This window comes from Carcharodon carcharias, chromosome 4 (genome assembly GCF_017639515.1).
Source record: "Carcharodon carcharias isolate sCarCar2 chromosome 4, sCarCar2.pri, whole genome shotgun sequence".
In the NCBI taxonomy this organism is placed as follows: domain Eukaryota; kingdom Metazoa; phylum Chordata; class Chondrichthyes; order Lamniformes; family Lamnidae; genus Carcharodon; species Carcharodon carcharias.
In genome coordinates this window covers 110,113,194-110,140,731 of record NC_054470.1, presented here as the reverse complement: position 1 = coordinate 110,140,731, position 27,538 = coordinate 110,113,194, and the positions used below count along the sequence as shown (strand labels likewise).

The window sequence follows — 27,538 nt, the reverse complement described above, 5'->3', positions numbered from 1 at the left end:
TGGTAATGCCATTGAATGTCAGGGGGTGATGGTTAGATTCTCTTTTGTTGGAGATGGTCTTTGACTGGCACTTGAATGGCGCAAATGTTACTTGCCACTTGTCAGGCCAAGCCTATATGTTGTCCGGGCCTTGCTGCATATGGGCAAGGATTGCTTCATTACCTGAAGAGCTGCGAATGGTGCTGAACATTGTGCAATCTTCCGCGAACATCCCCAATTCTGACCTTATGATGGAGGGAAGGTCACTGATGAAGACAGTTGGGCCTGGGCCTTGAGGAACTGCAGCAGCAATGTCCTGGGACTGAGATGATGACTTCCAACACCACAACCATCTTCTTTTGTGCGAGGTTTGACTCCAGCCAGTGGAGAATTTTCCCCCTGATTCCCATTGACTCCAGTTTTACTAGGGCTCCATGGTGCCACACTCGATCAAATGCTGCCTTGATGTCAAGGGCAGTCACTCTCACCGCACTTCTGGAGTTCAGCTCTTTTGTCCATGTTTGAACTAAGGCTGTAGTGAGGTCAGGAGCTGAGTGACCCTTCAGAACCCAAACTGAGCATCAGTAAGCAGATTGTTTCTGAGTCAAGCAATCACCGCTTGTTAGCACTGTCAGTGACCCCTCCCAGCCCTTTGCTGATGACTGAGAGTAGACTGATGGGGCAGTAATTGACGGGATTGGGCTTGTCCTGCTTTTTGTGGACATACTGAGCAATTTTCCGCTTTGCCGAATAGTAGCTGTACTAGAACAGCTTGGCTAAGGGCGCAGCTAGTTTTGGAGCACAGGTCTTCAGTACTATTGCTGGAATGCCGTCAGGGCCCATAGCCTTTGCAGTATCTAGTACCTTCAGCTGTTTCTTGATATCATGTGTCGTGAATCAAATTGGCTGAAGACTGGCATCTGTGATGCAGGGGACCTCCGGAGGAGGCCGAGATGAATCATCCACTCGGCACATCTGGCTGCAGATTGCTGCGAATGCTTCAGCCTTATGTTTTGCAGTGATGTGCTGGGCTCTTCCATCATTGAGGATGGGGATATTCGTGGAATCTCCTCCTCCAGTGCTGAGGAATGCACACAGTGATCTTAGAAGCTGTAGACAGATTGTAACATCGCAAACATTGTCAAGTTAAGTTCTCGGAGAGGATAATACTAGTTACATACCTAGTAACCCTAGTCAGTTGTTTAATTGTTCATCATTCACGACTTGATGTGACAGGACTGCAGAGTTTAGATCTTTCCTGTTGGTTGTAGAATCCCTTGGCTCTGTCTATCACTTGCTGCTTATACTGTTTGGCACGCAAGCAGTCCTGTGTTGTAGCTTCATCAGGTTGACACTTCATTTTTAGGTATGCCTGCTGCTGTTCCTGACATGCCCTCCTGCACTCTTCATTGAACTAGATTTCTGTACAGTTTGGTTTTGGTATGACTTAGCACTGGTATGTAATTAGTATTATCCTCGCCAAGACCGTGACTTGACAATGTTTGCAGTGTTGCAATCTCTACAGCTTCTAAGATCACAATATGCATTCTTCGTCATTAGTGCAAAGCCCCTAAGGGAAATTATAAAAAATGTAGTGTAATCATGTAAAGTGTATGTAATTTTTCACAGATACCTCAATTTTATTAGAATGTGATTTTCAATTGTAATAAATCTCTTCTTTACCTAGTATCAACACCCTTGTGAAAATTAGCAAAAGTGCAGGGATACTGTTAAAGCCACATGCAGCAAGACTTATCCCCACCTTGTTGGAATCATTAAGCATTCTCGAGCCACAGGTCCTCAATTATTTGAGTCTACGTGCCACAGAACAAGAGAAGGTGAAGTTTGATATCTAATGTTTTTGTATTGTACAATCTGTTTTATAATTAATTTACCTTAATGAACAGTATGCTTATATTTTCTGTAAATACTAGGCTACCATGGACAGTGCCAGACTTAGTGCAGCTAAATCTTCCCCAATGATGGAGACCATCAACATGGTAAGTGCCAAAAGGCTAAGCAAATAAATAGTGTTTTAATCAACCAAAAGAAACTGTCTTGCTGGGAAGTCAGGTAATTTTGCTTTCCAGCACAAGGATGCTGATCCAATACTTTTAAAATTCTGGTTTTAAAATTGCCCCTTTCACACATCTAATCCTTTTCTCTTGATGCTAAGTATAACTTTATGTAATTTTTGACAGTATTGGACTTGCACTATTTACTCTGCCTAAAAGGTTAACAGTTAAGAATTTACAATTTCAAGTAGTAATTCATACATTTCCATTCTTGTCTGAATTTTTTTCATTTTATAGTGTCTCCAACATCTAGATGCCTCTGTTCTGGGAAATCTAGTTCCAAAATTGTGTGAACTGCTGAAGAGTGGAGTAGGCCTTGGAACCAAAGTGAGTCATAAAATACCACAAAGGAGATATATGCAACTGATGTAGTTCATCACACTTGTATGTTAATCCTAAACTCTCATTTCTGCACCATTGAAAGTTTCTCCCCTCATAAAGTAAAATATATGGACTGCTAAGAAACCGACAACCTGCTATTTAACAATCCACTATGTATGGATTATAGGGTTTAGTGTCTTTAAATACTCTTTGTAATAGACTCATCAGCATTGTAGCAGTGAAATGGCGAAGAATTTACATAGTCTTGTAATGTGATAAATCCCCTTTGGCTTCCATGGGTATGTGTGAAACCAATTCATAGACCAGAAAGGTTCTAACTTTAACTCAGCTCATAGTATCACATAAGGAGACCCTTCTGCCCTTTGTGCTTATGCAGGCTCTCTGTAAGAACTACCTCAACCATTTCCACTCCCTTAGCTTTGCCCCATAGCCCTGCAATTCTTTTGTCTTCAGATAATCATCCAATTCCCTTTTGAAAGCCACAACTGAATGTGCCTCCATCACATTGACAGGCAGTGCAGTCCAGACTGCTGTGTAAAAAAGCTTTTCCACATGTCATCTCTGCTTTTGCCATTCACCTTAAATCAGTGTCCTCTATTTCTCAACTCTTCTGCCAATGGGCAAAGCTTCTTCTTATCTACCCTGTCTAGACCGCACTTGAGCTTGAACACTTCTTTCGAATCTCCTCTCAAACTTCTCTAAAGAGGACAACCCCTCTTCTTCACTCTATCCTCATAATTGAAGTCTCATCCCCAGAACCATTCTTGTAAATCTTATCTGCACAATGTATCTACCAATGTATTCACATCCTTCCTAAAGTGAAATGTCTGGAATTGGACACAGTACGATAATTCCTGGTCTCTGTTGCATTGGCTGATTTCAGTTGGCTTGAATTTGGGAGGAGCTCTGCAGTTGGCTCCAGTACCCTCGTAGTTCAGTAACCCTGGAATCCAGGAATCGCTGCTGGGAAATGTAGATGTAATAAAGCGTTGTATTACCTCCTCCTTCCCCCCACCCCCCCACCCCCCCAAAATGGTGCCACATCATTCCAACGCTATTCTGTCCACACCAATGAATGAAGAATGCTCACGCGTTCGATATTGGAGAATCACAAGTACTTGTGGAAATGTCCCCTAGCAAAAGTTAACATCTTCAAATTGAGAAGGAGAGAAAAAGAGAAGGACGTGAGGGAAATATCATTGATAACCCGTTTAATTCATTTTCCTAGTTCCAAAAATAACTTTGAAATTGGCGCTTTGATAGTGATTATGTACGTGATACTTTTCAAGGCCATTGTTTGGTTAATTAAAATCATCAATTTATTGCCTTCATTGAAGATGATCAAAATGCAAATTTTACTCGTTAACATGCTGCTCTAATTTACAGGGAGGCTGTGCCCACGTGGTAGTTTTTTTGACGACCAAATGTCCACAGGATTTAAATCCTTATGCAGGTTAGTATACCAACTAATTACTGCTTGAAACTGTTTATTTTAGGGGACAGCTGTAAAAAGCCTACTATCACAAACAGTTTAACTGTGATACCTGTTTTCCATCTTAAATTCAGAAAATTACAGTTGGGAGGCCATTTGGTCCATTGTGCCTCTGTCAGTTCTTTGAAAGAGCCTTCCAATTAGCCCCCTGCTCTTTAACCATTACCTCTGTACCCTTCAAGTTTGTATCCAATTCCCTTTTGGGAGTTTCGGTTGAATCCACTTTCACCAGGCAGTGCATTCCAAATTGTACATAGATGATACTCCAAAGTCAAGTGACTACGTTTGCTCTTATGTTTAAGAAATATTAATAAAGCTTAAGTTGGAAACAAACTATTGCAGCAATAGGCAGGAAAATATGCCCCGTACATCGAACGAAAACTGTTGACTGAAATGGGAAACTATTGGCATTGCCTGATTCTGTTGTAACATTGTTCTGTCTCACTGCTGACAGGTAAACTGATGAGTGCCCTGCTCTCTGGTCTAAATGATCGTAGCAGTGTCATACGGAAAGCATATGCAGTGGCATTGGGCTATTTGGTTCGGGTGAGTATCTTTATTTGTATTTCAGGTGTTATGTGACTTTAGGTACTAAGTAACTAGGAGATAAAAGGAAAGGAAGACACTTGGGTTGATCACAGGAAGAATCTTTGTGCAGCAAAAGACGAGGCATACCAGAACTTTTGGGTACTTTGGAATCTGTTGTCAGCATTTAGCAATCCCAAACAATTATTGCATCTGAGAGATAGAGACTAAGCTTCCTTTTACTTTCCTCAAAGCGTACCTTAACTGCTTGTTTCAAAGTCTCATTGTAGCAGTGCAATTTTCGATTCTCCCTTTTCCAAAACCAGTTACCCTGAACTCTCAATGAGAATCTTAATTAGTGCTAAATTGGGTCCTTGCAACCAGATGCACTCACCTTCAGGAGGACTGCGCTGGATTTGAGCCTAGGTCTTCGAGCTGAATTTATGGTGGCTTTAGTTGTTGCACCATACATGTCTCCTCTTTCACCCCCCCCAAATTCCCTTGCTACTCTGAAATTAGTTTGGTGTGTTAGCTACATTCCTATTTCACAGGAGCACATTTCTGAAATGATCACAGTAGAATTAATGTATATTGACAAAGATAGTACAAGTACTGTACAATACCATATGCACTTAGGTGCTACATCATATGGAATTAAAATCAGTTGAGAGAGAAAGGGATCTTAACATTGTTGCTTTTTAACTCTCTAAAGGTTGCTGATGCGTGTGACTAATGGTGGCAAACATTGGCTTACTTGCCAAAGCAAACAGGGCATTAGGTTGCATAGTAGAACTATCCAATTTAAAATAGCAGTGTCTTGACCTTGTATAGTAGCCAGTTAATCACATTTAGAAAACAGCAGCCAGTATTGCCCCCTCACATGTTGGGTGATATAGCAGCAGAGTCCAAAAAATGACCCTCGTAGATGAAATCCTATTTAAAAGATCTGAGTCATTCAGAAAGGCTTAAAAGACTTCTAGTCCCTTTAGAAATGCATAGAATTTGGGATGATTTGATAACAGTATTTAAATATGTTAAAGGATTTGATTGTGCTCCTCGTGACCAGTCCAGATAATGAATGGAGGAACACAGAGATCATATATATAAACTACAAAAGGAAAAGACTAGTTTAGATATTGAACAGCTCTTCTTTTCCCCCAGAAGATAGTTGACCTATAGAACAGATTATTGACTCATGTAGTGAATGCAGGCCGGCACTGTGTGCGCCTGGATCAGCCCCTGGTTGGAAAATATTACAAAATGTCGATAAAATACCAGGTGTATATGCATTGGCCTGTGTGGCCCTATGGACTAGTTTCATTTACCTACGAAGGTCATAGAGGATTTTCCCAAATTTTTCTTTTGCCTTGATTGGCCTTGGAGTTTTTTTTCTGCCTCTTCCAGGAGATCACAGGACTGATGATGACAGCTGGGTGGATATGCTTGTGGGGAAGGTAGTCTAATCATGACACTGTGGGCATTCTCTGGGGCAGTCTTTTTTTCCCCATCAGTTTTGTATGTTCATACTTCTTGAATCTTTTAATAATCCAGTACTGAACTATTATCTTACAGACAGCACGGACCAGTAGTACTGAAAAGTTATTTCAAAAACTCAGCACTTGGTATCTCGAAAAAGATGGTAAATATTATTGTTTTTTTCTTCTTTATTCTTTCATGGGATGTGGGCATCTATGACAAGGCCAGTATTTATTGCTCATCTCTAACTGCCCTTGAATTGTGTGGCTTGCCAAACCATTTCAGAGAACTGTTAAGAGTCAACCACAATATATCTGTATGTTTTTTTTAATTCATTTATGGGATGTGGACGTCACTGGCTGGGCCAGAATTTATTGCCCATCCCTAACTGCCCTCGAGAAGGTGGTGGTGAGCTGCCGCCTTGAACCGCTGCTGTCCCTGTGGTGCAGGTACACCCACAGTGCTGTTAGGGAGGGAGTTCCTGGATTTTGACCCAGCGACAGTGAAGGAGCGGCAATATATTTGCAAGTCAGGGTGGTGAATGGCTTGGAGGGGAACTTCCAGGTGATGGTGTTCCCATTGTGCTGCCATTGTCCTTCCAGATGGTGGCAGTCATGGATTTGGAAGGTGCTGCCTAATGAGCCTTGGTGAGTTTCTGGTAATGCATCTTGTAATTGGTACACACTGCTGCAGCTGTTTGTCAGTGATGGAGGGAGTGAATGTTTGTGGAAGGGGAGCCAATCAAGTGGCTGCTTTGTCCTGGAGGGTGTCAAGCTTCTTAAGTGTTGTTGGAGCTGCATTCATTCAGGCAAGTCACACTCCAGACTTGTGTCCTGTAGATGGTGGACAGGCTTTGGGGAGTCAAGAGGCGAGTTACTTGCCATAGGATTCCTAGCCTCTGATTTGCTCTTATAGCCACTATATCAAAATCAGAATGTCCTGTCACCTGTTGAAATTCTTCGTGGATTTTTCCATGTAAATTATGTCCATGCCCAGTTAAATTGCTAATAGCTTTTGTTGCCAGCAAGTTGTTCCCTTGTAGGATTATTCCATTTTAAGTCCTTCAGTCCTTTGTCAGGTTTTTGAGCCATAAGTACAGATGGCACCAATTTGGGGGTAGTGTAGTTTGATAGGAAGACTGCAATAAAATAAAGGAAGACATTAAACTTGCAGAATAGACATGTAAGTGGCAAATTGACTTTAGTTTCGATAAGTGTGAGGTAGTACATTTTGTTAGGAAGAATAAGAAGAATTCATACTCCTTGGAAAGTAAGTGTCTAAATAGGGAAGAGGAAAGAGAGAGCTGGAGGTGCAAATTCACAAATTGCCAAATATATACCATTCTTAGATAAAGATCTACTTCAGTTTTAGAAAGTGTTGAATAAGGGAAGAGGTTTGAAGGGAGGCTATGTGGGTCTCAAAGGTATAATGAAAACACGGAAAGGATAAGCATGGAAGGCAATATGAAGAGCAAATCTAAAGAAATATTAAAACAAACATTAAAGTTTACACAACTAGATCTTGACAAATTGTTAAATGTGAGGTTGAAAACCTGAGAGCAAAGGATTGTGAGTTATTAGTTTATAACCAGAAATTAACGAGGATACTGAAGTACTTCCTTTCAGTGTTCACATTTACATAAAACAAGAACATTGGTGAAGAGGTGAAACCTGAATTGGTTTAAATCCTTTTAAAGCCTATTTGAAAAGCCATTATAATAAATAAAAGGAAAGTATAATCTCAGCTTTAGAATTTGTACATAAAGGTGACATGTAATTCAATATATGCAATTCTTTGTACAAAATGGGTCAACAGCAACTGACTAATGCTTTGTCTCTTTCACTCATTTTATGGTTGGCTTTTATCATTAATATCTGCTGACACCAGTGAAGCAAAACTTAGCAACAGGGTGGTTGCTAGTTGGAGCTAACTGAAAAGAAAGGTGGTTTAAAAAAAAACTACAAGAACGGACTTAAGAGAAAGAACTTCTAGCTATCATGCACAATGTAATGGAGGGAGTTGCTGAAGGTAGTGCAGTTGATGTGTATATAGACTTTGGAAAGGTCTTTTACAAAATATCACATAATAGACTTGTTAGCAAAATCAAAGTTTGTGGGATTAAAAGGATGGTGGCAGAGTAAGTAAGAAATTGGCTAAGAGACAGCAAGCTGAGAGTTGTGGGGAATGGTTGTTTTTCAGAATGGAGGGAAGTATGCAGTGGTCATTTGCTCCCCGCCCTGCCACCCCCAAGGTAGGTAAAAGGATCAATGCTCATCCTGATTTTTTTTAATAACCTGGACTTTGGAATGCAGGACATAATTTCCAAGTTTGCACATCTTACAACGCACGGGAATTTTGTAAACCATGAAGAGAATGGTAATAGAGCTCAGGAGAGCCTAAACAGCAAGTTGAAATGGACAGACACATGGCAAGTGCAGCTTAACGCAGAGAAGTGTGAAGTGTTACGTTTTGGTAAAAAGAATGAGATGGGGCAGGTATCATGGTAATGAGACAATTATAAAGAGGATACAGAGGTATATGTACACTAATCTTTAGCAGTGGCAGGGCAAATTGAGAAGACTTTTTAAAAAGAAACATAGCAGATCCTTGGCTTTTTTTAGCAGAGGCATAGAGTGCAGAAGCAAGGATGTTATGCTAAACCTTTGTAGATCACTGGTTAGACACTGACTGGAGTTTTGTAACCAAGTCTGGGCAGAACACTTTAGGAAAGATGCTTTAGAGAGGATGCAGAAGGGATTTACCAAGATTTTCTAGGGATGAGAACTTCAGTTACACAGAAGCTGGGATCATGCTTCTTAGAACAGAGAAGGTTAAAGAAAGATTTAGTAGAGGTGCTCAAAATCATGATGGGTTTTGAGAGAGTGAATAAGGAGAAAACTGTCCAATGACAAAAGAGTCAATAACCGGATTTATGGTAACTGAAAAAAGAATCGGAAGATGAGGAAAAATATTTTTACACAGTGACATATGATCTGGATGAAGCCTGAGAGAGTGGCGGAAGCAGATTCGTTAATAACCTTTCAAAAGAAATTGGATAAATGCAGAAGCCTTCCTTGTGCAAGGCTATGGGGAAAGAGCAGGGAAGTGGGAGTAATTGGATAGCTATTTCAAAAGAGCTAGCACAAAGGTGGGCCGAAAGACCTCCTGCTTGTGCTGTATCTTTCTGTGGTTCTGTGTGAGTTTACCCTTGGTGCTACCATATTTCTGTTAATACTTAAATGTGCAGATGCCTAAAAGAGATGCAATTTAAAAACAGAAACTGTTTCACACTCAGAAAGAGATACAGCGAGTATGAAATAGCGCCTGTATCTTGCTGCAATTTGTAAGAGTGCATAGTTTATTTTTAAACTAAATAAGGCCTGTTTAACTGATTTATGGAATTGGCCTACCTTGTGCCTTTTCAGAGCAAGTGTATCGATCAGCATGTGCATTGACAGTACATGCTATCTCGCGTCACAGCCCCGATATAATCAAGCACCATGCAGCAGTAGCCTTGCCCCTTGCATTTCTTGGGATGCATGAAATCCCAGATGAAGATAAAGGGGAAACCAGTGAGTCTGATCTCTGGACTGAAGCATGGCAAGAGAATGTACCTGGTAGGTAAAACATTATTTGTACAAATTTAAACCTGTTTAATGAACAGAAATATCCTTCATTTTAACTCAGTGTTTAAAAGGTGGACCAAGTTCAGTAACTTGACTGATTTCCGGAAATGAGACCAGTGAATCATGCAGGATTTCCTCCCACCATAACGTTGACTTAATTTCCCTTAAGTGTTACAGAATATTCATATCTCTTGCTGCATTCATATATGTGAATTTAATTCTTACATTTAATTTTGTTTTGCATTCACTGTACAGGAAGTCATAATTTAAGAACATAAGGAATAGGAGCAGGAGTATACCACATGGCTGATAAAGCCTGCTCCACCATTCAATATGATCATGGCTGATCTTGGGCTTCAACTCCATTTTCCCACCCACTCCTATATCCCTTAATTTCCTGAGACACCAAAAATCTGTCTTTCCCAGTCTTAAATGTATTCAATGATGGAGCATCCACAACCCTGTGAGTTAGAGAATTCCAAAGATTCACAACCCTTTGAGTGAAGAAATTTCTCTTCATCGCAGCCCTAAATGATCGACCCCTTATACCAAGACTGTGCCCTAATGTTTTAGATTCCCCGACCAATGGAAACAATCTCTCGGCGTCCACCCTATCAAACCCGTTCAAAATTTCATAGGTTTCAATGAGATTGCCTCTCATTCTTCTAAACTCCAGAGAATTTGGCCCAATTTACTCAGCCTCTCATCATAGGACAACCTCCTCATCCCAGGTACCAATTTAATGAACCTTCGCTGCAAAATTGCTAAAGGCTAGTATGCAGGTGCAGCAAGTAATTAGGAAAGCGAATAGAATGTTATCATTTATTGTGAGGGGAATTGAATACAAAAGTAGGGAGGTTATGCTTCAGTTATACAGAGCACTGGTGAGACCACATCTGGAGTACTGTGTGCAGTATTGGTTACCATATTTAAGGAAGGATGTAAATGCATTGGAAGCAGTTCAGATAAAGTTTACCAAACTAATACCTGGAATGGGCGGGTTGCCTTATGAGGAAAGATTGGACAGGCTAGGCTTGTATCTGCTGGAGTTTAGATAAGTAAGAGGCGACTTGATTGAAACATATAAAATCCAAAGAGATTTTGACAAGGTGAATGTGGAGAGTATGTTTCCTCTTGTGGGAGAATCTAGAACTGTGGGTTCCTGTTTAAAAATCAAGTGTCATCCATTTAAAATAGAAATTAGACAATTGTTTTCTCTCAGAATGTCGTGGGTCTTTGGAACTCTCTTCCTGAATGTTTTTAAGGCAGAGATGGATATATTCTTGATAAGAAGGGGGGTGATAGGTTGTCTGAGGTAGGCAGGATGCAAATTTGAGGTTACTATTAGATCAGCCATGATCTTATTCAGTGGCAGAGCAGACTCGGGGAGCCAAATGGCCTACTCCTGCTCCTTGTTCGTATGTTCGTATATAAGATCCTGAGGGGACTTGACAGAGTGGATGTGGAAAGGCTGTTTCTTCTTGTGGGAGAATCTAGTACACTGTTTAAAAATAAGGGGTCGCCCATTTAAGACAGAGATGAGGAGGGGAAAAAATTTTTCAGTGGGTTGTGAGACTTTGAAATTCTCTTCCTCAAAAGGTGGTTGAGGCAGAATCCTCTGAACATCTTTAAGGGAAAAGTAGATAGATTGTTGATAAGCAAGGAGCTGAAAGGGGTAGGCAGGAATGTGAAATTGAGGTTAAAATCAGATCAGCCATGATCTTATTGAATGGCGGAGCAGGCTTGAAGGGCTGAGTGGCCTACTTCTGCTTATAATTTGTATGTTAGTAGGAGATGACTAGAATCTCTCTTGTTGGAGCTAGTCATTGCCTGCATACGTATGACCTTAATATTATTTGCTAATTATCAGCCCAATCCTGATTGTTGTCCAGATTTTGCTGCATGAAGGCACTGACTTCTTCAGCATCTGAGAAGTTACAAATAGAATTGCATATTTTGCAATCATCAGTGAACATCCACATTTCTGATCTTTATGATGGAAGGAAGATCAATGCTAAAGCAGCGTAAGGTGGTTGGGCCTAGGACACTACCCTGAGGAACTCCTGCAGTGATGCCCTACGGCTGAGATGATTCGCCTCCAACAATCACAATTTTGTGCTCGGTATGACTCCCACCAGTGGGGTGTTTTCTTCCCGATTCCCACTGACTTCGATTATGTGGCTCCTGGATGCCACAGTTGGGTGGAATGTTGCCTTGATGTCAAGGACCTCACCACCTGTGGAATTCACCTTTATGTTTGGAGCAAGGATGTAATGAGGCCCAGAGTCAAGTGGTCCCAGCAGAATCCAAACTGGGCATCATAACAGGGTAATTGCTGAGTAAGTGCCACTTAATAGCACTGTGGACGTCACCTTCCAACCTTTTGCTGATGATTGATAGTCGACTGATGTGGTGGTAATTAGCAAGATTGGATTTGTAGAGGAGACATACCTGGGCAATTTTCCATATTGTTGAGTAGGTCACTGCATTTTGGCTGTACTTTAACAGCTTGGCTAGGGGCACAGTTAGTTCTGGAGCACTCAGCATTACAAGCGACGGATCATCCACTTGGCACTGAAGGTGGTTGCGAACAACCTCAACCTTGTCTTTCATACTCTAGTGTTGGGTTCCCCCATCATTGAGAATTTTTCAGATGGGTTTACAGTGCTGTGTGCGTGTGTGTTTTTTGTTTAGTTAGAGAACCAGCTAGAGTCGCGGCAGACGATAGGTAACCAGAAATATGGGTACAGCTTGAGTGTCCATGCCTTTGTAGAAATAATCAACTATGATATTATCTGCAGTTGATTGCCAAAAACTACCAGTGTTTTACAGTAGATGAACTAACATTTGACTAAAGTGTAAAATTACTCTTGGGTGTAAAGAAATAATCTATTTTTCACTCTTCTAGAACAAACTAAGTAATATTGTCCTATATTTGTGCTCAAAAATTATATACATTCAATACTTGTAGACTAGATTGCACCACAGTCTGGAAGGGATGGGATGCTCCACAAGGGGATTTGATAAAGTTTAGTTCAAATCCAGCAAACCTTAAGAAAAAAATGCCTAGGAGTGAATCCGCACCATGGATCCAGTTCCAAGCCCTAATAGAGGTAAAAGCAAAATACTGTGGATGCTTGAAATAAAAATAAAAATGCTGGAAAAACTCAGCAGGTCTGGCAGCATCTTTGTGGTGCGTTGAAATGGCAAGCGACAGGAAGGCCTGGGTCATGCTTGCAGACTGAGCAAAGGTGTTCTGCAAAGCAGTCACCCAGTCAGTCTGTGTAGTATAGAGGAGACTGCATTGGGAGCAGCAAATACAGTAGACCAAACTGAAGGAGGTGCAAGTGCTTCACCCGAAAGGTGTGTTTGGGGCCTTGGACAGCGAGCAGGGAGCAGGTAAAGAGGCAGATGTTGCACCTTGAAACATTAACTCTGTTTCTCTCTCCACAGATGCTGCCAGACCTCCTGTTTTTCCAGCATTTTTGTTTTTATTCCAAACAAAGGTTAACCTGTGTTCCGCAGTTGCAAAAGTTTTTGTAAATTTTCATTTGAAGCACTAGGGAGGTGGGGGTAGAGAATTCACTAATCTGTGGATAAAACAAAAAAACACTAGCCAAATGGCAAGATTTTAATCTAAATTAAAGTGGCTATTTGTTTCTATTTGTAGCTTGCACTGACAGGTTAATAGTTGTGCTTTTGTTGCAGGCAGTTTTGGTGGAATACGACTGTACATGCAAGAATTGATCACCATTACACAAAAGGCACTGCAGTCCCAGTCATGGAAGATGAAAGCACAAGGAGCTGCTGCTATGGCATCCATTGCCAAACAGCAGGCGGGCTCGTTGGTTCCACCACACTTAGGGCTGATATTGAATGCACTTTTACAAGGAATATCTGGTCGAACATGGACGGGCAAGGTAGAAGATCCCATTTAATTTTGCATTACATAGAGCTGAATAGGTGGACCTTTTTTTTAAAAACAGAACCCTAAGGAAACTTGTTTAAAAAGGGATTTTAATGAGTAGATGTTGTTGGTTATTTCCTTTAAGTGATATGTTTGTGATTATAATACCCTGTCTTCCTCTTCATATGCTGCCAAATTTGGTACATTGATTTTTCGTTGCAATCTATTTCACCTCCATCTCTTGTTTCACAGTTTCTTGTTAATGCTTAGAGGCAATGTAAATGTGAGTGGAGTATAATGTGGGAAGATGTGAACTTGTCCATTTTGACAGGGAGAAACAGCAAATTATTTAAGTGGAGAGAGATTGCAGAACTCCGCGGTGCAGAGGGTTCAGGGTGTCTTGGTGCATGAATCAGAAGAAGTTGGTATGTAGGCACAGCAAGTGATTAGGAAAGCAAGTGGAATGTTATCATTCATTGCAAGGGGAATGGAATATAAAAGTAAGGTTTTTTGCTACTGTTGTACAGGGCGTTGGTGTGACAATATTTGAAGTACTGTGTACAGTTTTGGTCTCCTTATTTGAGAAAGGATATAAATGCATTAGAAGCACTTCAGAGAAGGTTCACGCGACTGATTCCTAATATTGGGGGTGGGGGTGTGGTTGGTGGTTATCTTATGAGGAAAGTTTGGACAGGCTGGGCCTGTGTCCATTGGAGTTTAGAAGATTGAGAAGTGATCTTATTGAAACATATAAGATCCAGAGGGGACTTGACAGGGTGGATGCTGAAAGGATGTTTCCCCATGTGCGAAAGACAAGAACTAGGGGGCACAGTTTAAAAATAACGGGTCTCCCATTTAAGCTGGAGATGAGGAGAAATTTTTTCTGAACGTTGTGAAATTTTGGAGCTTTCTTCGCCAGAGACCAGTCGAGGCAGGGTGAATGAAAATTTTGAAGGGATAGATTCTTGACTAACAGTGGAGTCGGAGGATATCGGGAATAGGCTACAATCAGATAAGTCGTGATCTTATCAGATGATGGAGCAGGCTTGAGGGGCCGAATGGCCTACTCCTAATTTATATGTTCATATGTAGAATTTCCCATCTCTGAGTAGGACTGCTGCCCACTATCTGCTGTTTGAAATATACATCCCCTTTAATTGCTTTTGTGGTTGTGCATAGCAGTGAGTTTTTACTGCACAACTTTACAGCTTCCAAAGTCAAACGAGGTAAGAATCAAAACTGTATAGGACGCTGGTCAGATTCCACCTTAGATACTGTATCCAGGTCTGGTCACCAAGAAACATGGGTGTTTCTTCATGTATTAGGAACAGTGTAGCAAAGCACCACTAGGCTGATGTCTAGTTATTAGCAAAGCCTGGAGAAACTTGGGCTTTTCAAACTAAACAGCAGTTAGCGAGGAGTTCTTAGAGCAATATAACATTGTTAAAGGAATGGAAATTATTAACCTGGAACATTATTTTAAATTAAATTGCAGGAGGACAACAAAGGGAAATGAGTTTAAACTTAGTCAAAAGTAGTTTTCGGACTGATATTGGAAAATCCTTCATACATATTGAGGAATATGCAAACATACAGACAGTTAGACTTGTAGATGTAGTAGTGGAGGTAAATTACATGAAATTACTTCAACAATTGAATGCTACAGTGGGGGACTTTAGGATAGATGGATCAAGATGGACTGAATGGCCTTTCTCATCTGCATTTCAAAGTTATCAACAATAAGGATTGAGTCATTGGGAGAGCTGTCTTTGTTCAAGTAAGCGTTATTGATGGGGAGAGGCAAAGGAGGCAGAATTCTGTGTAAGAAAATTTTCTCTTCTTTCAGGAGGAGCTGTTGAAAGCTGTTGACAGTGTGGTGGCTGCATGCAGGTAAACATTAATCAGGAACACAGCATTGTGATTCAGTTCATTCCTGTATTATTAAAGTAAGTCAGTCAATAATATAATAAGCTATATTAAGAACCATGAAAGACAGCATCATTTGCAATTAGCTAAAACCATTTCTATTCAATAGAAGATCTTGTCTATGTCCACCCTACCATTCTTCTTTACCTTTTGAACTTTGTACCAAGTGTGGAGTTGCAGAAGACGGTGACTGACCAGCCCAGTATAGATGCCATCATTCAGGTCATGTTAAAAGAGTGTCACAAGGAAAACCTTCGCTACAAGATGCTTGCTTTGAAGTGCACTGCCAACATATTGCAAGCCACGAAAGAAGATCGTTTCAAGGATTTGGTGGATATTCTGTTTCCCGTTATTAAAAAGGTAATTTAATTACACAAGTGGAAACGTGCAACCCTGGTGATAAAAGAATTTGTAAGTTAGTAGATTTTGGTGTCCCTGAAGTTTATTTCTGAGTATTACTTCTGTCAGTTACTACCAACGAGGATAAGAGTTTTTTTTTATATATATTGATTTATTTTGCTCCATGTGATTCACAAAATGAAATTGAGAAATATTAACCCAAAGTTGTAAATATGGTTTAGTTATTGAAGGCAGCTGTTGCTTAATAGTCTAATATATTTCACTGTCTTCATAATGTCATAATGTCTTATAATGTCTCACACTGTCTTCATAATGTCTTATAATGTCTCACATTGTCTTCATAATGCATCATAAAATCTACATTGATCGATTTCTTTAATATTGCATGCACTTAATGCTCTCAACCTTTTCTGCTACAGCTGAACCTCCGTCTCTTCCTTTCTCAATACCCTCCAAGTCAGATACTTGTTTCTTGCAGTTCTTCATGAACAGTTAGGTTATCCCCTCTGCATTGATTCAAACCTTGATTCTCCAACCATCAGCAGACTTTGCCTCTCTACCTTTGACTGCAAAAGAAGCATTCACATCACTTAGTTCTGTTTCCTCTTTCAGGTAGAAGGATTCTTTCCCTTCAAGAGCTCATGACTGCTGACGTCTCACATCCATTCAGAGAGCTCTGGGGCTGGGTCATTGAATATATTCAAGGCTGAGATAGATTTTTAAACTCTAGGAGAGTCGAGGGTTGTGTGTTGGTGGGTGGGAGGGGTGGGGAACAGGCAGAAAATTGGAGTTGAGGCCGCAATCAGATCAACCATGGATAATTGAATGGTGGAGCGAGCTCGAGGGGCTGAATGGTCTACTCCTATTTCTTATGTTCTTAGCGTGGAATTTTTCACTTTACAGAGTACAGCAGCTGGATCCTCCAGGGAAGAGGATCACGAAGAGGAGGAGAAAGAGAAAGAGCTACGAATGGAATATCTACTTTGTGCTTTTGAAACTCTAGGGAAAGCATGGCCCAGCACTCCAGAAACACAAGGTAGGACTTGACAATAAACGTCAGAATGCTCCTTCATAAAATTTTCATTCACTCAATCCTCTTAAAAAAAAACTTCAAACATTTTGAATAAGCCAAACAATTGCACTTCCACAGTATTCATGGGGAGCAGCACAGCTGCGAAGAGGGCACTGAACGGTCACTGTGGTTTTTTTTTGTCGTGTGTTCTTTGTGCTGGATGGTAAATGCTATAAAAAAAAAGCACAATTGAAATTACCTATAACATAATGAAAATCTTGGTCTGTGGTGCACTTCTTTCCTACACTTGTGTCAATCTTTTGCCTCAACTTTTTCTATTAAAAAGTTCCCTTGTCCTCGCATATGTATGTTAGTCCAATTATCTCCTTCATATATCTCCTAAATCATCTATCTCCTAAAGATTATACTTGGCCTTTATTTCCATGTGTGATGCCACGCGAAAATCAATTAGTAAGTCAGTAGCTTTTGCCCATTTTAAAAGTTGCCATAGTGATATTTTTACACGCAGTTCATTGTGGGGTAGTGCAGATTTTTAGTCCATTGCAGTTATAGTGGCTAGAGCACCCCTTTTCCCCAGTCCGTTTTATTCTTAAACTGCACTAAATTTGCTTTGGGCCGTCATCCCTGTTTGGTGACGTGATAATGAAAATATCTTTGTCTTTTCTGCAGCTCAGTACCGTTTAGAAATGTGTCACTTAATGTGTGAAAGACTACAGTTGAGTACATGGAGAGTCCAACTTGGAGTGCTTCAAGCCATGAATTCCTACTTCCGAGGGTAAAAGGAAAAAATGCACCATTTTGAATGTGCAATCTTATTACCCAATTTTTAAGAATCCCATTAGCAAATTGCTTCAAAAAAAAATCACTAACAAAACAATTGTTCCCACAGCTTATTGCTTCTCGGTCAAGACAGCAAAGATGCAAGTGCATTAACTGAAATCTTGAAAGATACCTGCTTGGCGCTTACGTTTCCACTAGGTGAGTTAACATCAAAGCAGAGAACTTGCAAGGTTCAAGCAAAAGTTGAATAAAATCTTTCAGGATTTTAAATGCTCCCTTTTTTTTTGAAAGAAAACAAGAGCTACTCGTCAGTACGGGCAGAAGCTTTATCGATATTGGAACTTCTATTTAAAAAATTGGATGGTGAGCATTTTAAAGTTATTTATCCAACACTGCAAGAAAGTCGTCAGCTATTACCTGAGACAGTCATCAGCAACAAATTAAAGATTTTATGCGCTGCTTCCAAATTTTTCATGGAATGTGTGTCACTGACAAGCATGAGCATCATTTATTGCCCATCCTTAATTGCCCTTGAGAAGATGGTGAAGAGCCATCTTAGTGTCTTGCTTAACCATTTCAGAGGTAGTTAAGAGTCAACCAGATTGCCGTGGGTTTGGAATCACATGTGGGCCACATTGCATAAGGACACAGATTTCCCTCCCTAAAGGGCATTTGTGAACCAGTTGGGTTTTTACAACAACCAAGTGGTTTCATGGTCACCATTACTGACTGATCACAAGCTTTTTATTCCAGATTTATTAATTAATAGAATTTAAATCTCACCGGATGCCCTGGTCAGATTTGAATTTGTGTTTCTGGAGCATTCGTCCAGGCTTCTGCATTACTAGTGCCACCATCCCCATTAATGCTGCAGCACCCCTCCCGCAGTGCACTTACTGGTGTACACTTCTAGAAGTGTCTGGGGTTGGTTTGCCGCAATATTCCCACTAAGCTGCATGCTTGTACGTCGGGTAGCAGCCTAGAAGTTACCATAAGACCTTGTTCCATGTTAAGTACTGTTCATGCATGCAACGAAATGTAACAGTACCATGCATTGAATAAACTGGCCTTGCACAACTATGATGTTTTAAAGAGATAAAAACAAAAAACTGCGGATGCTGGAAATCCAAAACAAAAACAGAATTACCTGGAAAAACTCAGCAAGTCTGGCAGCATCGGCGGAGAAGAAAGGGTTGACGTTTCGAGTCCTCATGACCCTTCCACAGAACTGAACAGTTCAGTGGAAGGGTCATGAGGACTCGAAATGTAACTCTTTTCTTCTCCGCCGATGCTGCCAGACTTGCTGAGTTTTTCCAGATAATTCTGTTTTTGTTTATGATGTTTTAAAGGGTTTATTCACATATGACAGACCAATGCAGAGCATTATTTTTTCAAAGACTACTTCAACAATTTCTCTTGCCCCTTCACAGGATGGGACTCTATTGCCAGAAGGAATCCCTCATTGTTTGTGAGATAAGGGACACCAATTTGTGAGGTCCCAAATTAACCATGTTTGAGCAGCTACCATATTCATCGCTAGCAAGCGCACAAATGCTCCATTAGATTGTTGGAACCTACCCTTATAGCTCGAGATACAATTCCCATCTCTGCCCACTGAAATCTGGGTAAACAAGACCACCAGCGCTACCCCCTCCTTTTTCTGCCTGGCTTTTAGTGTTTTGCCTCCTCCCCTGAGAAAATACTTTAACTTATTTAAGTATATGTGAGGACACTCGCCCACCCGGCATTGAATTGCCAATTTCTGAATAAAAGAAGAAAGACTTGCATTTATGTAGAACTTTTCATAACCACCAAATGTCTCAAAATGCTTTATTGCCAATGAAGTACTTTTGAAGTGTAGTCACTGTTGTAACGTAGGACACACAGCAGCCAAGTTGCACACAGCAAGATCCCACACACAGCAATGTGATAATGGCGAGATGATCCATTTTTTTATGATGCTGATTGAATGATGAATATTAGCCAGGCCACCGAGGATAACTCCCCTGCTGTGATTCGATATAGTGTGATGGTTCCTTTACATCCACCCAAACAGGGAGAAGGGGCCTCGATTTAACTTATCATCCAAAAGACAGCACCTCCAGCAGTGCAGCACTCCCTCGGTGCTCCACTGGAGTGTCTGTCTTGATTTTTGTGCCCAAGCCCTGGAGTGGGACTTGAATTCAGGATCCTGAGTGTCAGAGGCGATAGGGCTACCCACTGAACCAGGGCTGATGCACAATACTCCCAATATTTTCTCTAATCACCAGTTATGTATTCTGTTACAGTTTGCATTTGTAACATCTGATTATTTTTCCAGAGACACATCAGTGGGCAACATTGACATCTGAGAAGAGGGCCATAATTCTTAAATCCCTATCCAGCATGGAATCAGACAAAAGGCCAGAATTGAAAGACAAGGCGTTGGACCTTAAGAAACATCTTGCAAATCTCCCATAATCCTGCTACAACCCATGTTCTGCAACAGAATAACTTCAGCTGAAGACTTGACAACCCAAAATCTGCCTATCCTGTCTGGATATATCAAATCTAAAATGTTGCTTCCTATATTGTCGGGTCTGTTGGCCCGTTTAGAGTAAAAGACCAGTGTGGTACTTGCTGCTCAGAGAAGGTGTGAGCGTGGTAAATTCCCTTTTCGGATGTGGGTTTGTACACGCGTTCAGTTAAGTCATGTTTCGCAGATTCTCGTATCTGCGCATGATGCAAATCATATGTCCGCATCTTGTCACCTTCCAGTTTAGCAGGAAAATGCAGAAGCTGATGAAGGGTTGCGGTTGTGGGAAGTTTAGTTTAATCTATATGCCAAGCAGTGGCTCAGAATTAGGGGGACGATATTTACCAACTGCACCAGAAAAAAACAACTCAGTTGAAAATACTTGGGTTTGGTGGTACCAGGTCTAGTAAGGTTAATTGTTGGGCTAATAAGTTACAACATAACGACATGTAAATTATGTTAAATTCTAAACCATATAGCACACTGCTGTCCAAAGGTGCATTGTGCCTCCACTTTCTGTGTCATTGTATACTGCCATTGGAGTGGTGTTTCTAATGTGTTAAATGGGTTAAAAGTTGTATATTTCTCCTGTCAGTTGTGCACATAACATGCACTCCGAAATGCAATTCGGACATTAACTCTTTTAGTGGTAATTCCAGCATTTGTTGGTGTTGCCATTATTCCGTTCCTGTTCAGCTGAGTAAATGTTTAGCACTACCTATTTCATGCCTGCATTTCATTCAGAAAGTTTTCATTGAGTTTTGTTTCTGCATAATTTGAGCACTGGGAAGATATGAAGGAATGCCACGTTTTTGATTATACAGCCGTTATTGCCATGTTGGATCTGTCCACTCCACCATTTACTTGTGAAATGGAAGTGATGTCACCCAGGAATTATTCCGCATTCACCATATGTTTCACATTTGAGTGGAAATGAACCATCTAGGGTGTGTGAAGCTTTTTGCTGTGCTTGTAATTGTAACAAAAGCAATGGTTTCTTCAGGTGCAAAAGCTGATTATCAAGATTACACATATATCCTGAAAGCTCAACCTTTATTCCAAGTACGTCACAAATTTGCTAATTAATTATTTGGATCAATTAGATTAAATTGGAGTTTGTTTATTTTATTATTGAGATTATGAGCTGGATTCTTTAAGCTGCTCCTTTCAAATGTTTTTAGTTCCTTGCCAAACGAAAACTTAAATGTTGTAACTTAATCTTTCAAACTATAATCTCATAGTTTTGAACTTTCTTTTAAATTCAGATCTATGTCAAACAGTCTGGAAGACCCCACCTGATATTATTACACACCTAATCTAAAGAGCCCTCCTGACTGGTCATCAGTACCAAGTAATTAAGAATCGCGATACTCACCTTTGGTGGGGCAAGACTCCTGTTCAAATGTGCTAGAGCTAGATCAGAAGAAAGTGGTGGATAATCATTCTCCTCATTCCCATCAATAAATTTTATTTAAACTATGAGATGTATTAAATTCTTCTGTAGATCACATGCACTTTTACGGGAATTAAGGGAATTATGAAAAATTAACAGTTGGATGTTGCCTCTTTCCAATGTATTCATGTGTTGCCAAATGGTAGAGCACTCCCTACTTGTGTCAGAGCTCAAGTGTTCGATATCCAAGCCTATCGGGTTAATTAGGCCCTCCAGTCCCCAGTTAATTTTAGTTAGGTCCTGCTTAAGAAGTTTCGGTGGAACATCATGCAGAGGAGAAAAAAATTGTCCAGGCTCCTTGAATCGTGCTTCAGGTCAGAGCCAGTGTGTGATGGTGAGGAATCTGCAATGGGGAGTTTAAAACTTTAAAAATCCAATGAATTAAAGGTGGTCCTTGTTTGAAGTATGGTGATTGCTGTAGCTGTATGGCAATATAGACATGTGATTGATACTGGGTTGTCCTTAATGTTGTATAGTACAGTACATGGCGATTTGTTTACTGACTGAAATGTCACTTATGATGCTCTGCATTTTAGAATTCTTGATTGTTTTGAACTAAACTTAATGTGAAAGCAAGGGGTGTGTGTGTGTGTGTGTGTGTGTGTCTCATGAGATCAGAAGAGAAATATTGGTGTGAACATGCCAGCCACAGCCAGGGAGAACGTGGCCTTCCTTGAGTTTTCTACAAAGAATGATTGCACTATTTTACGAACTTTGAACACTGTTACCTTGCCCATGTGGGCACTTACTTGCTGCTTCAACCATTCACTGGTGAAAGCTTTGTATTGAAAATTAAATCTGCTTTTGTTCTGACTGTCAACACATGTTTTCGACATAATTGTTGTGTGCAAAAGAGAAACTGGGACTTGGATGGCTAGCACAGTTCTCAAAAAAAAACCCTCATTACAGCTGTAGGCTCACAATATTAAAAATTAATTTTGAATTGTCCCGGTGGTGCAGGTTAATTTACTGAGGTCAGAGTTAGCAACTCCAGCCTCCAGTGCCAGTTTAAAATTATTCCTGAAGCTAAAAGTGTTGGTAGGAATTGCGATCCCTGTGATGATCTCATTTGGCCCTTACAGTGTCACAATGAGAGGTTCATAAACATTAGATATTTATTGTGTCAGTAAACATGATTTAGAATGGGATGTGTGGGTGGGGGGGGTGGGGTTGCTGCGGGGTGGTGGTGGTGGTGTTATGGATTGTTTGAGAATGCTTGTGGGCCCTTAAAGAAATGTCCATTTGAATTGTGCTTGCATGATGTGTATAACAAAATTATGCTTGGGTTTTTCGTGAGACATCGCTTAAGGGTGAGGGAAAATGATGCAGGCACTTTAACATTGCCACAATCAATAAATGCTCTTGTGCTGTTGTACTACTTATTTTTTGCTGTTTGATTCTCCAGTTGCCAAGACAGGTAACTGCATTATTCTGTAAATGATTATGCTGTCACTGACTAGACACATGCTAATTTAACTATAGTTAAAATAAAAACTCAAACTGCGGCCATGTTATGCCAACCATCGTGTGCAAGACCGCTCACTTTAGATGGGATGTGTTTGACTCTGCCCCCTTTCCCAATAAAAAAAAACCGTAAAACTGCACAAAACCTGAATGTGTAGCAACAGCAGCAAAAAAGTTGACGGCCCGAGAGCGAAGATCATGCTCAGGGTTAGAATTCTTCACGGCTGGAAGGCAGTCGCACACATTCTTCGCAGCGCTGTGTGGAGGTCAGCAACCTGCCGCCATTGACCTTGGAACAAATTGAAAGACCAGCGTTATGTTGAAGTGAGCTTTTGGCTCCTGATGTCACAAAAGATTGACCTCTGAAGGAACTTGTTTAGCAGATTTATTTGAGATATCGGAACAAGTGTGTAGATTTTAATTAAAATAAAAAACAAAAGTGCTGGAAAAACTCAGCAGATCTGGCAGCAGAGTTAGCATTTCAAGTCCTATATGACTTCTTCAGAACTCACTTTATGACATTCACTTTCATGTAAATTTTAATATTGCCTTCTAAATTCTAGGGCTCTCAGTGAGTAATCGCTAAGTTGTGACTTGGCATTGAAGGATAAAGGGACTATATCATTATAAGAATTATGCAATTGACAAAAGGGTCGACTATATGACAGCATAAAATACTGCAGAGGCTGAAAATCTGAAATAAAAAAATGCTGGAAACACTCCAGATCAGGCAGCGTCTGTGGAGCGAAGCAGACAAAAGTTTCAATTTTGTGACTTTCATAGGCTATTTTGTTGTCTGGAATGAAAAGTATTTTACTCATTTAAAAAAAAATACTTTTCCCAGTATTTGAAGCTGAAAATTCGCCATTTAACTGCTTACACACAACGTGCAAATCCTAGAAAAGTGACTACTGAGTGTATAATCTAGACCCGCTTCAAACTGCGGTGGATCTGGCACTATAACAGTGTTGCTATCCTAAAAACCTACTTGTCTACATCCCTTATAACCTCTGTCTGTAAAATGCTGCTGATTGATGATTTGATGATGTCCACGAAGGGAATTGGGTATCGCAGTTTCAATTAAGTCTTGCCCAGTTTGCTGACAGGATGGTGGTGGGATGATATATATTCTCACTCAACTGGTTGTAAGGCTCCAATTTGAAATGAGTTTGATTGTTTCAATCCAGTTTCTCATGAGCACGGGTGCAAAGTATGAAACTAATCCTACTCCAGCACTGATTGGCACTCTCACTCAGAAAACTGAGGGTAACTGTCGCATAAATGTTGCAAAATTTGGGCAATTGATAAATAAACCAGAGACGACATGAGACTTTTTTTACACAGCATTTTGTGATGATCTGGGATGCACTGACAAAGTGCAGATTCAGTGGTAACTTTAAATTGGGTAAATACCTGTAGGGGATTAGAGATACATCAAGTTAGACTTATTTCTAAGGTGGGCATGTTTTTGCAGATAATATAATTGTTAAACTATTTATGACCTAAACCTTAAGTATACTTCACCTGTTGGTGCAGTGAATGATGCAAACTTTGTATCTCCTACTACTACTCCCTCCCTCATGTTTATCTAGCTTCCCCATAAGTGTGTCGCTGCTTTTTGCCTCCAGCACTCCATATGGTAATGTGTTCCATCTCCTAACCACTCCTTGGTAAAGAAGTTTCTCCTGAATTCCTTATTGGAAACATATAATCTACTTCAAACCCAATTGAAGCCCCCTTTAGAATTTGAACAGACGTAATATTCTCAGCTAAGAGGGCAAGGGTCCCAACCAGAGATATTCTGAAAACCAGCCCTTTATTTATGTAAGGCTGGCCCCCCTTCTCCCCACCAAATATCACCAGCGTTTTAGGCTTAAGCATCGTGGAACATATAGCAGTCTGAAGAATATTTCTTTTTCCATTGATTTCAACTAATCATCCTGTGTTCCTGCAGTCACTTTCTGCTCTTGATTATTCTGTTATTTTCCAACACAATAGACAAAATACAACAAATGATCCATTCAGAGCAAGAACCTATCTCTGAAAATAAATGTTTGGGCAAGACGGGATCGTTGTGTCTCCTAAACTATCTGGTTTTATGTTCAGTCTTCGAGCAGAAAAATGTGGTTAACACATAAGGGGGTGTGACTAACTCATGCAAGCAATGTAATACAGTAAAATACTGCCAAAAATAACCAGTTGATGCCATCATCAAGCTCATGTAGTATGCAGCTCATCAAACCCCTTAGTAAAATGCTAAAAATGACATTTCCTGGCTTTCTCACATTACATTGATGATTTATTCAATTGCATATGAAACTAAAGCTCCATTCAACTAAGGAACATAAGATTTGGAAGCAGTGTAATCTGACACTCAGCCTGTTCAGCCACCTCCGTCATTGACATTTTCATTTCATAACCGAACAAACCAATTTAATTTCACATCTGAAGATTCCACTAATTGCGAGTTAACCTACTGTGTGTTAGAGCACTTCTTCACTCAGAAACCTGGAGCAGTTACCCCCCCCAAAAAAAACTGTTGAGGCTAGGGGGTCAATTAAAAATTTCAAAATTGAGAGTAACAGATTTTTGTTAGGATAAGGGTATTAAGGATCACAAAAACCAAGGCAGATAAATAGAGTAAAGAAACCAATCAGCCATGATCTAATTGAATGGCAGGATACGGTAAAGCGGCTGGATGGCCTACTCTTGTTCCCATTTATAATACTGAACCAGTTACAGATGTGAAAGGCTCCAGGTTTAATTGTTAGTCTGGGCTGAAAGCTAATCTCTGGCAGGCTGGGGGTGCTACGGTTGCAGAAGGGGAAGAATTAACCCAGGTTCTTGCTGCTTGCCACCTACTGGCACAGCTGTGTGTGTTGACTAAGGGCACAATCACACTGATGAGATGCAACCACTTCATATCAGTATTCACACATGCATACCAGTCATTTGAGTGAATTATTAGAAGGTGACCCACCCCTTATTTTAACACCTGCAGTAACCTCTTGCTGGCCTCATTCAAATGTATCTGCAATTATTCTTATTTTCTACCACAAGCTTAGTTCCTCTGACTCTACGTTTTCAACACTTTCCCTCTTTTTGGCCTAAAATTGGTGATAGATTCTTGACCCTTGGCTTTACTCTCCAACTCCCTCCCTAAACTTTTCCACATCCTCTCCTCTCTCCAGCTAAGCAGCCCTGCTCAAAACCCAACTTCTCAACCAAGATTCCGGCTACTCTCCCTAATCTCTTCTCCGAGGGCTCACTGTTCATTGCCTTATCCATCTCCGTTGTGGACCATCTTGAGGATGGGTTTTTTTTACATTGAAGGACAGTATGTAAATGTCAATTGCTGTTGCTGCTTGTGTGCCAAACACAAACCGATCAGCCAAATAAACCAGCAAACAATACCCACCCACTTGCCAGATCCAGCAACAGCACCTGGAAATGTTACTACCAGGAGAGAGGGAGTGTTACATTTTTGGGTTGTACACTGAGTGTTCATTTGGTGTCAACCTTATTAACCACTCCTCTAAGCAGACCTCATGCATTTGGTGAACCCCCAAGTGTGCCTTTAACTGCCCAATATCTAGGTAAATGATAGTGAAACCCAGGAAATGGAGAACCCATACACAATGCCAGCTCACTGCCATCTATTACATGCTGCAATGTGATTCTCTTCGTCTTTGAATGGCACATTGGTCTATATATTCTATCAGACTGGGGCTGTAAACCAACAGACAATTTGTTAAACTTAAAAATGAACAATAATCAGTGCAAAACAGTGTAACTGCAATAACTTACAAATTTTGCATTCTTTCACTTCTGGTTGCCAACCCTCCAGGATTGGCCTGGAGGTCTCCAGGAATTAAAGATTAATCTCCAGGGCAATAATCCCTTTAAACTGCACGTGTGCACTGTCCTGCAGCAATCTGTAACATGTCATGCAATGCAATAAACAGGCCATGCACAACCAATATTTCCCTTTGGATCTGCGTGTGCACGGATATGTGGATATGTCAAGGGCACTGTGCGTTGCAACAAACAGGTCACACTCAACAAAGAAAAATCAGAGAACACATTTTAGGTATTGCTGCTAGTGATCTGGAAGAGAGGTCACGGATCCTAGAAAAAAGGTTTTTTTTAAAGTATAGGAGATGCTGTTGGGGCGGGCCGGGGGAGCGGGGAGGCAGTGGTGAAAGGCTGTTTATTACTGGCAATCAAGAATTATCTGATTCGTTGATAAGCTTTTGCCCTTCCCAATTGACCATGGGGTTTCCAACCCTCCAGGATTTGCCTGGAGTCTCCAGGAATTGAAGATCAATCTCCAGGACACTGCTGTCTGCAACCCTGGAGAAATATCATAGGGGCATTAAAAAAAGATAGTTTTTTTTCACTTTCTTTGAATATTTCTCCTTACCAGATATAAAAATATTGAAAATGGAGAACAAAAGACTGGTTAACAATCAACCATCATCTAATTGGGTAATGACTCTTTTTGCTTTCCAATTGGCCAAGGAAGACGATGTATTACAAGGGTGGATGTGTTGGCCAACTAATGGTTGGAGTGTGGGGGCAACCA

The 27,538-nt window shown here is 40.6% G+C and overlaps 1 protein-coding gene across 1 annotated transcript in view; it reads left to right on the top strand.

Annotated features, from left to right (window-relative positions):
- The window catches only part of ecpas (Ecm29 proteasome adaptor and scaffold), a 108,562-nt gene extending 86,253 nt beyond the window's left edge, over positions 1-22,309 (top strand). The window contains exons 35-49 of the mRNA XM_041185984.1: positions 1,667-1,817; positions 1,914-1,979; positions 2,292-2,381; positions 3,783-3,849; positions 4,343-4,434; positions 5,986-6,052; positions 9,315-9,506; positions 13,224-13,435; positions 15,269-15,312; positions 15,516-15,708; positions 16,612-16,744; positions 17,411-17,516; positions 17,631-17,719; positions 17,813-17,884; positions 19,842-22,309. Of these exons, the coding sequence (XP_041041918.1) occupies positions 1,667-1,817; positions 1,914-1,979; positions 2,292-2,381; positions 3,783-3,849; positions 4,343-4,434; positions 5,986-6,052; positions 9,315-9,506; positions 13,224-13,435; positions 15,269-15,312; positions 15,516-15,708; positions 16,612-16,744; positions 17,411-17,516; positions 17,631-17,719; positions 17,813-17,884; positions 19,842-19,981 (1,714 nt within the window). The 3' untranslated portion in view covers positions 19,982-22,309. The remainder of the gene's footprint in view (positions 1-1,666; positions 1,818-1,913; positions 1,980-2,291; positions 2,382-3,782; positions 3,850-4,342; positions 4,435-5,985; positions 6,053-9,314; positions 9,507-13,223; positions 13,436-15,268; positions 15,313-15,515; positions 15,709-16,611; positions 16,745-17,410; positions 17,517-17,630; positions 17,720-17,812; positions 17,885-19,841) is intronic.
- The last annotated feature ends 5,229 nt before the right edge of the window (positions 22,310-27,538 follow it).